Below are 19,937 nucleotides of genomic sequence, written 5' to 3' on the forward strand. Positions count from 1 at the left end.
GAAATCTAAGAAGAAGAAAATGAAGAAATACAAGAAGTCCACAAAATTTTGTTTTAACTGTCTTTTTTGCCATGTGTATTTCCAATTATGTACGACGTACAATAGATAGATAGGTATATGATTTGCACCTGATGAACATAGCAACATAACAATTTTTCATTGTCAACGTCAATAGCATACACAAAGAAATTAAGTACTTAATTTTACACAATATTAAGTATCTTAGGTATAAAGTATAACATTAACAAAGAGATTAGGTCTAGCTGATCATGTGTTGCGAGCCAAGCGTAATTGGGCGATAACGTATCGGCGGCCTTCACCTCAATCTCGAAGCTTCTTAGCTCAGGTCACCAGTGCGAAACGCAAATCAAAGCTGAATTTATCCGCGAGCAAAAATATTGGCAGAAACTGCTTAGGCATAACTAGCCTAAGTACTTTAGGTAATAGGTACTGTAACGGCATTATGAAAGCCTCGACCATTTTATTCCCACCCCGGGGGGGTTAGTGACAATCGTTGGTAGAAAACGCCAATTGAAACTGAAATAGCGTTAATCTTCTTGTATTAAAAGTTAAGAATAATAATAATAGGCCTTTTCATCTGTGTCAGATGTTTTAAGCAGCATCTCGGTAACGACACTTGCGTTCGTGGCTGTATAGCCCTATGCGGGAGAGCATCCCTCGACCACACACGCGGCAGGTGTATGCTCCCCCAGGTGGGTGGGGTGGTTGGAGGCCTGCTCGTGGCGCCTCAATCAAAGGCAACCATATCACGCTTGACATGGTTGCCTTTAATATCTCATGCAACACATGACGTCGACGACAACATAATGACGTCGCTATAAAGGTTACCCCTTAAAAAGTTAACAGAGGTAGAGGGCAGAGGGTTGCTGTAATACCTTGAAAATTTAGATATGTACTTACAATAATTCAGCGCCACTAGAGTCTGTGCGGAAAGAGAAGAGTCGTGGAATGTATGGAGCCCAATACATTCTAATGCTTTTCTCTCTCCGAACAGACTCTAGTAATTTAGTTAATTAAAGTATAAAGGTAATTAGGTACTACAATACGATAGTTCGACAACGTTTCACCAGCTATATAGTAACCAAAGAGAATAGATAGTGTAGAGGGCTATTGCCAAAATAAAAATTTGTAGTCACGGTACATTTACTGCCATCTATCGACACACGATTAAAACTTAAAATAAATTGAAAATGTATAAATTAATCAAAATATGTTTACGGATAAATGATTTTAAAATTTTATTGTTCCATACTAACCCATGTTCTTTCACTGACATATATGTGTTAATATTGTTAAATAGCAAACGGTGTCGTCAACGCCATCTAGCCGAGAATAGGCCAAAGGTGTGTGCGCCATCTATTCTAGAATTACTTTTTCTTGATTTCCGAGGCACGTTTTTTTCTTAGACTTTATTTATCTTATACGGAGTTATATATATCTCTGATAGTAACCAACCATCACGTGTTCGAAGAAGCAAATATCCGTGACTGCGCGGTCAGCAGTGATATGGTCGGTCTGTTGCCAACCGAGCCAGCCTCACCCCAGACTGGCCTATCTCCTGCTTATAAAACAAACACACCCCACTCACGTGAACCTTTGACGCAGATTCGTGGGCATTGTGTAATGTTTTGACGATACAGGTCACTGGTCAGACGCAAATCTTATCGAAAAAATTAAAAAATGTCTCTTACGTATATACGGGTTCTTAAGATAGGTTAGATTGATAATATAAAACTTAAATATACTAAATGCGCAGAATTTGTAGCACCAGAAATATCATGAAAGTGAACTCGTGATACTCGTAAAAATCACGAAATGGTCTCTTGTGCATTCGAAAGTTAAGGATATTGCAGCCTTATATCTGGACAACCTTACATCGGCCTAAACCTATCCGGTGGTTCTCAGGTGTTCCTATCAATTCTGAAAGATCAAACTAGCAACATTGCACTTACTGGTTTGAACTTTTGACGTTTGGCCAACGACGATAGACCGTTTGACCAGTGTTGATAGTTTACAAAAAAAAACTTTTTAACTAGATTTCGTTACTTATAAAATTCAACATGTGTCATCCCTATTCAATAAGGCCCAGCGAGAATGAGAATATACTTCCACAAAAGAACTGATTATAAACATACACATACCATCGCCTACACTGTTAACTGACAGTTCGTAAACCTTATTTCAAAAGGCATAAGGTCCACCGATGGAAAGTTAAGAGTGGTATTACTGTTTGAACGATGAAAACGCGTTAAAACAGTATGTGCGCGTTCACCTCGCGATAGTGTCGCTATACATCAAGCCGATATTAATTGATTCCCTTTGTTGCATCTGCCAATCAAACGGCGAACGACCCCGATAGCTTTAAACTATCATATTTGAATATCTTGATTTATTGTTTAGTGGAAATTTCTCAGCGACACTGATTTAAGTATACTATAGCTACAAGCAAGCATGGTACCTAACATGGAGAAAGCGGATAGGTGTCGAGTTGTCGACAGGAGATTTAAGGCCGTTCCCTGAGCCAGAAATGTAAAAATACCCCAATTATTATCCTATTTTTCTAAGAAACGTTGATATTTGTAGACGTGGGAAAAATATATATAATTCTTGATTATATTATCTTTAATAACACAGCTTTCGATACACGATTCATAACACTTCGCTCGATACAATTTATTCCCAAAGTAACCTCTAATTCGAATTTATACTCCAACTTTACTTGTTTCTTTACTATGAGACACTATGAAACAAAAAAAGGAGAAAAATCAATCATAACTATAACAATAATTTGACAGCTTTAGAAAAACGATAATTAGAGGCAATATTTTTAAAATAAATAAACATCAACTAATTTTATCGTAACAAAATATTGACTTCGGCCTGCATGCTCTATCTCCGTCCGTCTTTCGAAATGAGACAGTGATGGCTGAGCGCTCGTGCCAGACGGACCTGTACTACGTGTCCCCAAAACAAATATAAGATTTACTTATAAAAACTGTGCTGTGTTGTGTGTCCTAGTGATATACCGTGTGCACCAAAACCTTTAAGTTATAATGGGTAACAAGCAATTGAATATAATATATGAATATATATATGAGTGAACGAATGAGTGAATGTGATTTAAGTGCACGATATTTATATTTAAGATAAGATAAGATAATTTATTGACCATGTAATATACATTACATTTAGCACGTCATACATTACATTAGATTTAAAAATTATATTAAAATTATATGTATTAATAATATGTCAGACACTTCTTTTTCAAAATGAATTCACTAAACTCTTTTATAGAGTACACAGGGTTTTGTTCCAATAGCTAAACTACTCAAAGAAAGATAGCTATGTATAAGCCAAACTAATAATGATGAAGACGGCGAGAAGTGAACTTCACTTTGGCGCAGGCCTATTTTACGAATGTGACTGTCATCTGACCTTCCCACCCAGAGGAGAAACCCTCCTTCCATCATTCCGAACTCCTCCATGCTAAGCCACTCTTCAACTCTTCACATAGTGTGAAAACCGCGTAGCATTCACACCTTACATACACACTACAAACACTACCTATATCCCGGATTACACAGCAACACACCCGAAAACAACGCGTGTACATACTGATAGCGCCGCGTTTTCGGAAACAACACTGGACAGGATGCAGGGTTTTAGTCTGTAGGCAGCTGGAGCAATCCCAGCTGAGTCGGACATGCTGCCAAAACTGACAAATAAAAAAACAACGGGTTGCACTCCGGGAGTGCCGGCAGAAGTGAAAACTCAATGACGCACTATGTATAATTGAGGTTAACGCCATCTAGCGTTATTTCGTCGCATTACTTGAAACCCCTAAGCACATCACTGTTAGTACTCGAGTTATATTAGTACCAGTTCGAGGGAAACTCACTAGATGGCATTTAAATCAATAAAGAAAAACTCATTGTACCTAACTGTTTTTCGATCAGGTCACGTGTCCGTCTTACGTCTTTACGGTCACGTGACACCTGTTACGAGTTTTAAAATTTTTCCCCGTCACATAAAGTGCACAGCGCCGCTAAAAAATTTTTCACTTCAAAAAACCGCGTAGCTCACCTTGAAAATCCCGACGCAGTCGCAGGTGACCTGCCAGTTGCGCGCCGGCTCCAGGTCGATCTCGATCACCACGGTGCCGTCCTCCTTCCTCTCTTTACTGCTAGTCTTTTCTATCTTAGGCTCACCTTGAGAATCCCGACGCAGTCGCAGGTGACCTGCCAGTTGCGCGCCGGCTCCAGGTCGATCTCGATCACCACGGTGCCGTCCTCCTTCCTCTCTTTACTGCTAGCCTTTCTATCTTAGGCTCACCTTGAGAATCCCGACGCAGTCGCAGGTGACCTGCCAGTTGCGCGCCGGCTCCAGGTCGATCTCGATCACCACGGTGCCGTCCTCCTTCCTCTCTTTACTGCTAGTCTTTTCTATCTTAGGCTCACCTTGAGAATCCCGACGCAGTCGCAGGTGACCTGCCAGTTGCGCGCCGGCTCCAGGTCGATCTCGATCACCACGGTGCCGTCCTCCTTCCTCTCTTTACTGCTAGTCTTTTCTATCTTAGGCTCACCTTGAGAATCCCGACGCAGTCGCAGGTGACCTGCCAGTTGCGCGCCGGCTCCAGGTCGATCTCGATCACCACGGTGCCGTCCTCCTTCCTCTCTTTACTGCTAGTCTTTTCTATCTTAGGCTCACCTTGAGAATCCCGACGCAGTCGCAGGTGACCTGCCAGTTGCGCGCCGGCTCCAGGTCGATCTCGATCACCACCGTGCCGTCCTCCTTCCTCTCTTTACAGCTGGTTGAGTTCTTGCCAGACACGCGGCATGCTTGGTAGAACATGTGCGGCGCCACCCGCCCCGTGTCCGTCCCGATGAATACCTGACGAGGGAATACTCCAATGTTACTCAATATTATTAAAGTACGAGTCAGTGCAATGGTGCTGTATAATGTATGATTTTTATATAAAATAAAAACCCAATGCAATAACAACCGTTTACAAATTCGGACGATGGCTTCCTGGGGCCTTGTAATCTATAGGAGTTATGTGTAAAATTTCAGTTTTATAGAGAGCGTGCCTGAATTATAGGGGGCAGCATAAGAGCAGTTAGATTTTAGGCGCGAGGCGTAAATGTGATGTTTATGCTTCCGATGTAGCTCACAAGATGACAGAACCTACTATGCATTAGAAAACGTACGAGAACAGTAGATGGTAGCACTTGCTTTGGCAATGTACAGTATGTATATGTTTATGTTTCCGATTCAGGCCACAAGATGGCAGAACCTTCAACGCGCACGATCAGTTAAACGATAAAAGAACTATTGTATTATTAAAAATTGTAATATAAAGTAATAGTCACCTGCAGCACCGCAGGCTTATCGTAGCCCACCAACTTGACTACTGGGAATCCGTTCCCGGAGTTATCCTTCACCGCACCTCGACTGCCCTCCGTCTGATATCTGCCAAAAGAACATTACGTAAGTAGATACGACCAACAGACACCAATCTTATCTTATCACATTTCAATTTACCAATAATTTCTACGAAAACCAATGAATGAGAATCAGAATCAAGTATTTTATGAATGAATTTATCTATTTGTATTTAGATTTTCTATTTTTATTTGTTAGTCAATGAATTTATTTACTCTGATGGCAAATCTGATTGATGAGTTCTGCATACAAAAAAGACCCCTAACGAAGTGGGCCGACGACGATCAGGTCGACATCGCATTATTGGAGTGGAGATACCTTCTGCACCTTCCCATGGGCATATTGGTCTCAGATCTCTTACGTAGACGGTAAACGTTGTACGCTGCGTAGTGTCACGTTGTTTAAATAATGTTACCATTACATCAATGTAACGTTGTATATAGATTGTATATAGATGTAGAGCGTAGCGGAGATTAAGGCCTAACTGCACTCACCTGGCTCTGTGCTGCGTCTCCGGCTGGCACAGTATCTGCAGCTCCACCGTGCCGTCCCGCGACCGGCCCGACAGCGGCGCGGCCAGCCCCGGCGCACCCTGCGTCATCGCCACCAGCGCTCTTCTCCTCGCCAATGCCTGCGCCAGCTTCCCCCCAAACTTCCCCCCTAACTTGCCCCCGAGTTTCCCCCCTAGCTTCCCGCCGGCGAGTTTCCCCCCGCCCGCGTATTTGCCCCCGCTGCCGAGCTTGCCGCACGACCGGTAGTCGGGGTAGTTAAGTCTTGTCTCTGTTTCGGTGCTGGGACTAGATATGCTGCAACTGGCTCGTATTCTGGAAGAGAGTAATCGTATTTAGGTAATTCATGAATCTTTTACATTCAAAAACAGTCAAATATAAAGATTTAAGTTTAATAAAAACTATTTCTTACTTTTCATTAATTTTGAAGTAGTAAGATTGAGAGACGTATTATGGTCCATCCTTGCCTAATGTTATCAGCTATCCCAAAGCTCAAAATAAGAGCAATTTGTACAGTCGACTTCAAAGTTATGTTTACACTATTGCGCTTTACTCCTTTCTAATAAGACAGAAAATGTAAACATGTCTTTGACGTCGACTATACAAAGCAAATAAGTACATTGCTTATAGAAATTGTAAAGGGTTTAATTAGAAAATGTTTGCAGTCGAGCCACATTTTAAAGATGGCCGTGATTCCATCATGTCTTACTTCCTAAACAATGTGACACGATCCACTATAGTCCAACTAACATATCCGTAGTTTTGTGTAGCAAAGAATGTCGGATGATTTATCATGATGATACGTAATCAAGAATGATAGCTACTTAGCTGTCTACAAGCCATCGTTTGGATAATCGCAGGCGCTACGTACATGTAGATAATACTAGGTACAACAAGACGCTTGTTGCAACGTCTGTAAGTATAGCGTCGGGGACATAAACATAAGATACCTATGTGAGTAGTTTGATAACTATAGGTATAGCTTACAGAATTTAGGCGAGTGCACTGAGTTCAACTTGTGGATTTATGATTGATTAAATGGAAAAAAGCCTGAACCTACTTTGCCAGGGGCACTAGGAAGCAGGCAGTCTCAAATGGGAAGTGTACCTTCAAATAATAGAGTGAGGGACGTGATTTAGGAGAGATCTCACATTATGTACGTTTCATCAAGTCATCATGACAAGTTTTATTTAATAGCCCTTTGAGCGCCAAAAACCTTATAATATGCGTCTTAAATTGTAAATTGTAAAAACACCGAGACTGACGGAAAATACAAAGTTCTAATTTATGACATACCTAACATTTTCAAATTCTACATAAGTAATTTTAAGTTAGAGTCAGTCCGACTTTCACGGAACAAAGTGTGCGACTTATTTTTATAAAAAATTGGGATTTATGAAGGACATTCCCACACTTCACCATTGTAAATGCCATGCAGAGTTAGTTTGGTCCAACTCTATGAATATTTGTGGCTTTCCATCACAGAAGGGTCCTTACGCATCACAGAAGGGTCCTTACGCTTCAAGTGCAATACGGTCCTTTCCATCTGAAAGTCCAACAGAAATTTAGAAAAGTCCTTATTGTACCTGAAGCATAAGGACCCTTTTCTAATGGAAAGCCACATTTGATACAACAGAATTTATTTTTGGATGAGTGCACAGTGAACTAGCTACATCTATGCGCTGTGACGACAATCACATGCAGTGGACATGCATTTTTACACACATTGATAAGGTTAATAATCAATTAGTTGTTATTGCACGCGGAAGCGAGCCTTGATTGTGCTGTTAGCAACGATATACTGTGTTACTATCTTGTGTTGATATATATTATAATAACATACAAGTCGTATAACTAAATATGGTTCAATGTGAACCGAAAGGTGTAAACAATAAAGGTGATTTTGCTTTGATGAACTAAGCAATAATCATAACAAAATAAATGTGATATACTGTGTTTTTGTTATTTCAATTATATAGACACGCTGTTTCTGAATGTTTTAACGTTATAATGAATAATAATTAGCATGATTAGGGATCTGTTGTAGAGGTATCAAGGGTTAAATAAACTTTGCTACCGAGTGAAACACAAAAACTTTCACAACACCAACGCAAGGAAATTATTATTAACTACTAGCCTCGCAAGGGTTAACAAATTATACACCTAAACTTTCCTCAAGAATCACTCTATTGATAGGTGAAAACCGCATAAAAATCCGTTCAGTAATTTTTGAGTTTATCGCGAACGTACAGAGATACATACAAACAGAGAGAAGTGGAAGACGATTTTGTTTTATAATATAAAACAAGGTGTAGTGATGTACCTACAAATCAAATCCAAATAAACGCTTTTAAATATTTATCAAACAAAATCATCATTTAAAAGTTAACAGAAGGAAACAAAACAAAATTTGCATCAACTTACTTTCGCATTCTTGTGGATAAAATGTAGCTTTATCGTCAGATTTTTAATACTAAACAGAGGCTTTACATGTAAAAAAAATACCAACTAACATGGCTAACAAGCCAGAATATGAATTTTATAGCTATACCTAGATTTTTATAGTCGAAATTTGTCAGAATAGGTACGGTAGTCTCTCTTATCCTAACCTCGCTTATATATGTAGGTACATTACATGCTTATAAACACACACGGATCTCCTTTCAATATAACACTCATATTTGAGTAAAAATACGAATGTTTTAGAATTATTTGTAACGTATTCATGATCTTTTGGTCTAGATTGACGCACCAAGAGCACAGATAAAAGAAACTACAGTAACTGAAAATTGTAATAAGTTTGACCCACTGTTACAGAATTTCCCAAGGTATACTTAGCGTGGAACCTACACAGGGGGCATCACGGTAGCGTCGGTGGAGGCGGGCGCGGAAGCGGGCGCGAGCGCGGGCGCGGCCTGCATCGGTGCCGAGAACGCATACGCGTCGTTCGCGGCGTCGTCGCACTCTATCTTAACCGCCGCCGCGCGCTCCCAGTCCTCGGGTTCTCTGCACACACGAGTACTTCGATGTATTGATGTGCTTTGTATGGTTGTTCGTGTGATTGTGCCCAAGGGATTAAAGATTGAACGTAGTTTAGCATAAAGAATCCAGTACTTACACAGTGTGAGCATCGTAATCGTCTCCTATTCGTTATTACATCATTGTCTCATGAACGAGATGGTTTGAACTGACGTCGTATGCCAGTGGTGGGTCTAGGCTAAAAAAATAACCCTTTGAGATTATTGGTATGGGTTCTTTTTGCTAAACTACAAAAAAAAAGTATAATTAGAAGAGTTTTTCCAAAAATTGTTGAAAGCGGTACATTACAGAATGTCCGAAGACAGAAACCCAGAAAGCAAGCAACCGTATGTACATGTATAATATACGTACCTACATACGTACACTAAGCCTAAATTTAATATACGTATAATAATTATAAGTACGTTTTTTTACTGAAAAGTACAGTAGCGCTTACTGGAGCTTTACTCATTTGTTATAAAAATATGTATTTTCTGTGGTTTACTAACGAATGGGCCAAAATCGTTTCCCAAAGTATCACATCCCAAACTATGTTTCCCAAATTATCATTTCCCAAAAAAATGTTTGGCAAAACAACTTATCGCAAATTTTCAGTTAGCAATAGTCTTTTTTGGCAAGTTATTGTTTAGCAAATAATTACTTGGACAAGTTTCATTTTACCAAATATTATTTAGTCAAATGTATCATTAAGCATAACTTACATTTCCCAAAATATTGCATGGCATACAATTTACATACCAATAAAGTGGAGGCTGCAGAATTTTATTTGTCTAGTATTTAACTGATCATTACATATACATAGTAAAATGTAACGTCAAAAAAAAACATTCTTACTGCCAAAAATATGTAGTAAATGATCACTAAAATTAAAACTCCATTTTAATGTAAAATGACAACCAAATTTGTTACATCTTGCTATTATATTAAAGCAAATAACACCAAAGTAATCATTGTAACCCAAAAATAGTAAATAACCACCAATATTCAAACCACATTTTAGTTTAAAATGTCATGCAATTTTTTTACATCTCGTTATTCTATTAAATTAATTAATCCACTTCGATGACCTTTTTTTAGTACATAGAATTTCGTTTCTGTAAGGACCGCAGTTCTAACCTAACCTAACCCACTTTTCTAAATAGCATTTCGATTCTGTGAGGGTGACAGTTCTAACCTAACCTAACCCACTTTTCTGATAGCGGTTCCGTTTTATGAGGATCGCAGTTCAAACCTAACCCAACCCACCCAAATTACGTAGAATTTAACGTACCTATTATAACATATAACAAAAAGTACTTTAAATAGAGATGCCTATTTGTCAAATTTGCGAAGTGACAATTTTGACCAAACATTTTTTTGGAATATAATATTAGACAATAAAAAACGTTTGCTAAATAAGTTTTTGTCCTAATAACATTTGACAAAGTAAAATCATGCCAAATGATAATTTGACCAAATAAATTATATGCGAAGTGTAACTTTGCTAAAGGTTCCTTTGGGAAATGAAACTATTGCGATGAGTTTGTTGGGAAGTGAAATTTGGCGAAATGTATTTGGCCGAAACGAAAGTACACCATTTTCTGTTGACTGCACGCACATGAGCGTTGATGGCAGTAAAAGCTATTATCGCACTTGTTACTTAAATCAAGGCTTAAAAGTAAGAGAACTGTAATAGTACATTTCGATGCTAGTGCGGAAGGTATGTCATTACTTCACGAGTACCGAGATATCTTGCAACGAGCCGCAGGCGAGTGGCAAGACTCGGGACGAGTGAAGAATGACATTTCCGCACGTGTATCGAACGACGTTTTTTAATACAGTTGCGAAAAAATAAGAAAAACATTGTTAATCGTACACTAAACAAAAGTGGTAACAGTGACAGCTCGGTTAGACGTCGTCTTTAAGTATATTATATCTATGGGCGTTTGGCAGCTATTCCGTTCCATTCAGTCAACTTATTAAGAACGCAATTTTCAATATTGAATATTAAAAAATAAACGTGTTATAATGATGAAGAGGTAAGTAATTAAATATGAAATATGTAATATTGTTCGTATTCTTACATTAACGGTAGGTTTTTATGCTGATTACGACGTTTAAAGGAAACTAATATTAACACTCATCAATAAGTAGTCGTGAATTGGAACAAGTATAAATTTAAAAAAAATGGAAAAGTAAAAAGCACTAGTTCGAGATAACCAACTTTCCGCACGCTAAACAGCTACGTAAAGTAGCACTTTTTGAGCAACTGTATTAAAAATACATTTTCGTTATATTTGTAATGGAGTGTTCGGTGGTCTACTTAAATTAGAGTTTGAGTAAGAATTTAAATAATCGTGTTTGTAATGCGCGTTTTATTAAAATACCAAGCACATTTAAGATCTCTTACAAAGTAAGATTAGGTACAACGTCATTTTATTTCGCCGAATTCCAATAGAATGAAATCTTACCTACCGTCATTTCATTAATTAACTTATTGAAAAAGGACTCACGTTTCAAATTTTAATAAAATAAAAATACCTATACATATTATGATTTTATGATAAAAAGAAATCTGGGAGAAAAATCAACCGCTTTGTATGAAAGGCATAAGGCAAAATATTTACAAAGATAGCTATAAAGGTGATTTTTTTACCATTTTTTTTTAAATTTCTTTTATAAGTAAGTTAAATTAAAAGATGAACTTAATAACCAGTATTGCAAACTTCAAAAATTTAGGCGCTAAGGATAATCGTCCCATAGAAAATTTGAATTTCGCGCCTTTTGCTACTAACAAACTTGTTTGACCACCTATAGATAACTCGATGCAGACAACAAATTAATTCAATCATCAAACTAAGATTGTAACCGCAACGATAAATGGACGTGGTTTGACGTCACCGTGACGTCAATACGCGGGCTTTACCTCTAAACTAGTTCTCAAATGGGGTCAATTGGAACTGCAAAGCGCGAATGCTATAAACAAGGGATGGAGAAAAGCCTTCGTTTGACACGTGAGCGTTGTTACAAACCGAAACCTCGGCACAGATGGCGCTACTGAGCTAAGTTGCCTATGAGCACTTGACAGATCTGAATGTCTACCGCAGAAATCGAAATTCATTTATATGGGTTTTTTTATTATATGTAGTAAGGTATAGTTTTAATATCATGGTGCGTAGCCAACATGCCAATCGTTTACGCTCCGCAGCGAACGAAACGCAACTGTCACTGTCGCACTAATATGGAAGAGTGATAGAGAGACAAGCGTTTCGTTATCTTAGCGCAAGCGATTGTAACCTTTTAAAAACCTCATCTGTATGTCACAAAAATCTATTTTATGCCAAAATGGCATAATATCGGAAAAGATTTCTAATTTTCTATCAAACATAGCTAAGAAACACCGCAAGGAAAATAGCTTTCACGTAAAACGTCCATCCGTTGGAGAGCTACGATACCACAGACAGACAGACAGACAGATTGGGGTCAAATATATAACTCCCCTCTTTATTCGTCGGGGGTTAAAAAGATTGGGTTAAACTTGATATTAATTTATTACTCAAATAAGTGACACAGCATTACAGTAAAAACTAAGGCACTGTGAAACTACAAAATAGAATACAGGAAAGCAACAAAAAAATTACAAATAAAAACTAAAGACAAATTAAACATTAGATTTAGGCGACGACGTAACAGCGTGGCTCCGTTGCGTCGTCTGACTATAACGATGATATATTATAACGAGAGCTTTAATCACATACAAAACGGTTGTTTTTATGCTTTTTAGGGTTCCGTACCCAAAGGGTAAAACGGGACCCTATTACTAAGACTTCGCTGTCCGTCCGTCCGTCCGTCTGTCACCAGGCTGTATCTCACGAACCGTGATAGCTAGACAGTTGAAATTTTCACAGATGATGTTGCCGCTATAACAACAAATACTAAAAACAGAATAAAATAAAGATTTAAATGGGGCTCCCATACAACAAACGTGATTTTTGACCAAAGTTAAGCAACGTCGGGAGTGGTCAGTACTTGGATGGGTGACCGTTTTTTTTTGTTTTTTTACGTGGGTACGGAACCCTTCGTGCGCGAGTCCGACTCGCACTTGCCCGGTTTTTTTAAAAGAATATTACTCGCTTATCTACGCGCAAAAACCAATATCGACCCGAACCGGATTTGACCTAACCTTATACATGTACACGAAACGGCATTAAAAACATACAGCTGTGATATGTGTATAAGGCTTTATACTTTTAAACCTCTAAAAGGATCGAAGAAAACGTTAATGAAATAAAGTATTTACGAGCTTTTTATAGTCGCGGTCGTGTCTATTTTGAAGCGACTAGAATTACAAGAATATAAAATCACACTATTATTAATAGATTTGCGCTAGTTTTTAAATAAAGAAAAACCTCTTATGCTAATTTGACCGTAAAAAAAAATAAGTTAACGCTATTTAACCGACTTCTTTACGACCACTATTTAAACTATCAAAGAATACATAATGTTAGAGTTAATATTTTTATAGTACAGCAACTTAACCCACTCAACGCTAATCACGACACGTTGTCGTCAAGTCAGGATTAGGTAACTTTTATTTTATATGCTACCGATTACAAAGTAGGTAGTGCTGATGATAAGGTTGAGTGAGACTTGGCTAATGTCTATACATGGCCTTTGAACCCATTCTAAGTTTTAACATTATTTATATATCGGTCAACTTCCGCGAAATAAACATTCACACATATGTATGCACAAGTAAGGCTCGTAAAACACATAGATAGCCATAGATAAAGCAGTAGTGCTGAGTCACTGCGCTGACTACTAAAAGATCGTATGTAAGTATGAATTTCGAACTAAGATACGACTTTTTGTAGCGTCACGGTGGCAACGTGCCAAAAATACAAATTAGCACGCGCCGCCACATGCGTCTACGCAGCGTAGTAAACTAGTCAAAGAAGTAATCGACCTTATATCTTTAGTGTTATAGTTCATTTTGGAATGTGATGTAAATATAAGATAGAACTCAATGAAGATAGCCTTGAGATAGCGTATCTTGTTCGTGTGCATATTAGGTGCTTTTGTTTTATGTTTATTCATTAGGAACAATTAATTTCTCTCAGCTACGTTTATTTTTCAGATGTGTATGTTAACAAGCAGATAATTAACTGCTTTTATACAGATTTTAGTAGATTCTATGTTGTTTCTATGTAGTTGACATGGCGGTACCGTTATCAGAGTGCACTTGCACCCCCCTATTTTTGATATTCTATCTTCCTTTCGTTCGTTTTTTTAACATTAGAAATAACTTCGCAGAAGTAAGCTTGTGGTTCCAAATCCGGCACTTTTAGCGGTAATAATTTATATGTATTGACCATGCTACATTAGCTAATTCAATAATTATTAACAATTAAAGAGCCTGATAAAAACTGCACGCTTGCTTCTGTGGAGTTCTTTCTAATGCTAAAAAAACGAACTATAGCTATAACACTATTCAGTTCCATTAAATTTAAATCATAATAGGGTATTCTCCTACTATTCAAATCAGTTTCTTTTTTAGAACTGTCTAAACGATTTGCTAATATTGTATTTTTATGAAACATTACTCAATGACATCACGGTCAACTCACCTACTTTTTGTATTTCTATCCGATTTATTAAATAACTTTTTTTTTTTGCGAAATTATGTGTTTTTTTTTATTGTTAAATTACTTGTTTAAAAACAACTGCTATCTATGTTTTTCTAATTATTATCTGGTGCTTTATTTCATGCATTCTGTGAAATAATTAAATTTAAATACAGTCAAATACCCTATTGGAACAGAGTTGCATTTATTTGTTACTTTAAATTTTAAAACAAAACAATCAACCGTCATACCGTCAAAACATCGATAACGATAAGCATCGGACTGATATGATATCAATGCGACATTAGTAGCAGTATAGCGATTATTATAGATTATGTAGTTAATGCAAGCTATGCCACTTCAATAAAGTAAGGAGTTGCTCTAAGTCTAAAATTTCGTACGTTGGCTATTTTGGCTACCCGCAATTTTGGCTATTTTGTGCACTTTAAGGCCCCATAGGTTTTTGTTTTTCTTTCACTATCACGAGTATCACTGAGCGTAAGCGTGGGCGAGATGGATGTGTGTGCTCGGAACCGTGGATATGATGTTTAGGGGCCATCCATTAATTACGTCACACGAATTTCTAGGTTTTTTGACCACACTTGGTCACATTTGGCAAACCCCTCCCCCCCTAGTGTGACGTCACATTTTTTCTACGAAATCGCCAAATCGAATTAGGTAAGTGCCTAAGTATTATTAATATTTTATCAAAATATTTTTGACGACATAAATATTAGTAATTTTATAACCCAAAACTGCTTAGGAAAGAAAATTAAAGGAATAAAAACGATTATCGTTTTAAAAACTTGTTATTTAAATGTACAGCGAATAAAATAATATAAATAAATTTTCGGTTACTGATGAAGTTAAAGTGACGTCACAAAGTTTGTGTCTCCCCCCTCCCCCATGTCACAATATGTCACATTTTCTTGACCCCCTCCCTCCCCCTAAACGTGTGATGTAATTAATGGATGACCCCTTATGAATTTTAATATGTTTTATGTTTTAGCAAAAAAGAAAGTAATAATTAGATGGCACATTTTTTTAAACAATTTGCATGTGTTTAGCTTCTGTGCATAAATTGCTACAAATTTTTTAAATGCGCTTTAATGGGTCTAAAGGGTCGTGATTTTTTTCTATCGAGCAAGAGTTAAAAGATAGGATTACACCCGATGAAATAATCCCTAGAGAAAATCCTCAAGATTATTTATTAATTTTTTATTTTTTGGCAACCGTATTGAAATCTAAAAAGCGCTACGATTTTTCAAAAACTTCGCTCTCTGAACCTACGGCACTTTAAAATATTAAGGAAACCAGTGTGATCCAGATAACTAATATGTATCAGGTCAGCATCGAACAAGGAAGTTGATACGTGTATGCTCACAACAACATCGATAAACAGACCACTGATATTGGTATCAATATACGATTGCGTAACAAAAGCATCTACGTATAAACCTAAATGTGTAAATTTATACGAATGTCGGGACACTTATTTATAAATAAGTTCGACTTTTATACGGTTACGCAACAACACAATACAGGGGGTAATGCAGTGTCCTATTATAATAACTTTTTGTGTATGTTTTTGTTGTAAATTATTCGCATAACTTTTAACAAGGTAAAATAAATGTTTGACAAATATATTATTCTGAGAAAAAAATAGGTTACCTACGTCTTTGGATAAAAACCGATTTTTGTTACCTGGATGTTTGTATTGAATTACTGCCATCAATCTATTGAAAGTAGGCACATTATAATTAATATCTACAGTTCTGTATTCGGATTTCATTCTGGCTTCATTTAATTTTGTGCAACGTTGAATAATAAATAAGATGAAATGTCGCAACTAATGTAGAGATGGAGAATATCTTTCTCTACGAAATGGAATCTTATTATCGATACAATAAGGTGTACTTTTCCCTAAAGAAGAGATTTCCCTTCATATTATGCGTTAATTGTTGCGTCTACTTGCAAGCTTACGAGAATAGTCGTTAGGTTATGTAGAAATTAAGGTTAACATTAACAGGGCCAAATATAACTAATATGACATTATTTTTGCCTGCTAAAATAAGAACATTATAACGTTACATGTGATTGTAAAATCATGTTTTCAGGTTTCAAAATGGGTGTCCCAACCTCCTTACACACCTTACAGTTACTCATTCCATCCTTCATTTGTATATATTCAACAGCGACTAACTAATCGTGCTTTTTACTTATCCACCAGGTTTACCATTAGTGTTTCTTTAGATTTTAAACACCCATTTGCATCGTAGTGCTTTTATTTTTAGGTAGGTCCGTCAGTTCTCAGGTTTGATTTCCTTGTAGGGATTATACTTTCTTGTTCATAGCTTCTATCCACTTATCTTTTTCAAAGTTTCTTAGGACGTCTAGGTAGACGAAGTGGGTTCAGGGATAGATGACTCCTCATTGCTGATGATGCCTCATTGACAAACTGATTAAAACTAAACCTCTTCGGAGGTTTTATCTGGTAAAGATCGTGTAGCTGTCGTGTCAGAGATTCTATATCTGCTAACGCTTGCCTCTGAAGGTGGATGAGCGTGACATTGTTCGCTGTAGTCATCTTCGACGCGCCTCTAAAGGTGAAGGAGTGTGACTCACCTCGCGGTAATCCTCTCCGACGCTTGCCTCTATAGGTGAAAGAGTGTGTGACGATGACGACACACCTCATGGCAACCCTCTTCGATATTATCCCCTCCAGGAGGCCGAGAGAGATTCTTCTCGCTAGCAGTTTCAGAATCTGTAAGATACAAAAGAAAGTCATGTGTTTTTTTTTCTGGATCTGGTATTTTTGAGTTTCTACCAATCTTGGTTTTCTCAAGAGTTGTTTCGTCGAAGACAATACGTCGGTGTTTGATGAGTTTCAGCCCCTCTACGTCAAAATTTTTTTAATCCCTCATCGCCGCTATACCCGATGAGTATTCCTGTTTTTTACTTTGGGATATAGTCACATCCTATTTACCTTTTGGTGGTCTGTTCTTAGCTTCTTCCCATAGCAAAGCTTGTGAGGAGACATTCCTTCTACAGGAGTAGGCCCTACCCTGTTCACGATATACACCGATGTAGTTATATTTCAGCCCATGGACTTTCAAGGATCTAACTACGAGCGTGCATCAGTGTCCTTGTCTTCTCTACGACCGTGCGATTTTCTCTTTCTGTAGATATCCAGGAGGAATATATACGAGTGTAAACATCGTAAACCATTGTTTAATCCCATATTTTAACAATTCATGTCCGGATGTTTTCGCTTCAGAAAGAAAGTCCTTCATGCGTGCATGGATTTCAGACTTTTGGCCCAGAAAGTAGATCAAACGATATTTTGAGTAAACGTCTTGAACAGAACGTATACTACATTGAGCTCGCGTAATGGAATGGACCGCATTCGTCCGTGCTGAGCTATATTATCTCGCCAGGTTTAGGGGCTCTTTGTCTCATGCCAATTTTTTGCCTATGGCTCTTTCCGAAAACGCAGCCTTCACAGCTATCTGATGAACTTTAGTTTAGCTTTGGTCTGAGCTCTTGTTGGAACAGTTTTTGCCACATGTCTCTTGCTCTTGTGTCCCAGGCGTTCATGGTAGAGTTGAAGATTCTTAGATGCTGATATAGGTAGGTTCACTTCAAGCTTCGGGGTCAATAACTTGACCTTAATTTTGTATAATTCGTCATATTTGACTCGGATTCCAATGAATATCACTTTTTCAACATTCTTCAAAAAACAGAACTTAAAAGAGGATACATTTGACTTAAAGTAGCTATTTTTCAACGTATCTTGCGCAAATCTTGCGCGTACAGTACGGAAAATGAGTTTTATTTAATGCTTGGTACCACCCATACATTTCTTAGGGCTTGTATCTCCTCTCCGCTGACTATCATTACTCTAGTAGATGACTCGTCAAACTTTTCCACAATGACAATAGACGAGTCGATGTACGACGATAGTATTGCTGTAGACGCTAGATAACATTGACGCCAATTTTTTTCTGATAACATCCTTTTAATCTTCAGTCTGGACGGGCATTGATTCATTATAACTTATAACTTTTATAAGCTAACTTTATTCGAAGATAAAATGTTCTTCAAGAAGTGTGTCCAAAATTTTGCATATTAATAGCATTTCTTTCTGGTGGGTTTGCCAGTTTGTGGCGCCGTCAAGATGACATTTCAATATGTATACCCGACGTAAGTGTCAAATGATTTTTTGGGATTTGTGCTTATTCACTACAATTGCAAATAGTGTAAAGTTAGTTCCGACCACACTCTGCTACCATATTAAAGTTTAAATAAGAAATGTATTTATGTGTTTTTATTTAGTTAAGGCAAATCGAATAGAATATAAACAATCGTCTCGTATAACACAGAAAATGATAAATACAATACACTTGACTGTACAAGAAGGGATACTACAACTACATACATATAACGTAGGTAAAGCGAGAGCTTAAACATACATATATACATAAATCAGTTAACCAATAAAGACATAGCAATATGAACCATGAGTTAAAAGCTCACTGCCAACAACGCACATATGCGTTCACTAATATGCAGTAGGTATTAGGCTCGAGGTAATGAAAGTGTTAAAATGAATATTTAAGCCGTGCACTACCACAGACATAAATTAAGATACACGTCGCGAATAGTCACAATACGTATATGAAAACCGGGCGTGTCAGTTATGATCAATCAAATTGAAGTTGCATACTCGTTCTTTTTTTAATGTTATATAAATTGCTACATCCATCACTCTCTGTAAAACGGAATGAGAATGGGATGGATAACTGATATTTCCTGATAGATGGTTTAAGACACGCGCCGGTATTCTGTCAGTCTCAGACATTACTAGATGTTACTCGTCACTCTTTTGTGATTTGACATACAAATTTTTAACTGAATATTTTATATTTTTGAGACATCACAGTCTAGTCTTGAGCGCTTTCGAGTTCGACATTAAAACTACTATTCTACGTTTAAGTAGGTAAATGCATCTGAATTGTATTTTTATTTTGATTGTTATTTTTCATAAGTACAAAATTTATCCCATTATTTTTATCCTAGATTGAGCTAAAAATTCTGGTTAAGAAAATACCAAAATTTTAGTTTGTAAATCAACCATAAAGCAACTTCTGAGGCGGATCGTGACATTGCTGAAGCTTGCAAATGTGCATGTTGCGGAAAATTTCCAAAAATATTTTCGAAAATTTCACAGAAACTATAGGTGTAATCAAATGGAATATTTTGATCCTCATGCAAAAAATTTATAAATTATTCAATGTAAAAAAATCGCTATTTTGAAAAA

At 37.3% G+C, this 19,937-nt stretch overlaps 1 protein-coding gene across 1 annotated transcript in view; it reads right to left on the reverse strand.

Moving 5' to 3' along the window:
* LOC134663471 (uncharacterized) overlaps positions 1 to 19,937 on the reverse strand; it is an 89,383-nt gene that overhangs the window by 13,650 nt on the left and 55,796 nt on the right. Inside the window, exons 3-6 of the mRNA XM_063519841.1 lie at positions 8,826 to 8,981; positions 5,961 to 6,290; positions 5,394 to 5,493; positions 4,732 to 4,914 (exon numbers count right to left, since the gene is read on the reverse strand). Of these exons, the coding sequence (XP_063375911.1) occupies positions 4,732 to 4,914; positions 5,394 to 5,493; positions 5,961 to 6,290; positions 8,826 to 8,981 (769 nt within the window). The remainder of the gene's footprint in view (positions 1 to 4,731; positions 4,915 to 5,393; positions 5,494 to 5,960; positions 6,291 to 8,825; positions 8,982 to 19,937) is intronic.

The sequence above is a fragment of the Cydia fagiglandana genome, chromosome 4, assembly GCF_963556715.1.
Source record: "Cydia fagiglandana chromosome 4, ilCydFagi1.1, whole genome shotgun sequence".
In the NCBI taxonomy this organism is placed as follows: domain Eukaryota; kingdom Metazoa; phylum Arthropoda; class Insecta; order Lepidoptera; family Tortricidae; genus Cydia; species Cydia fagiglandana.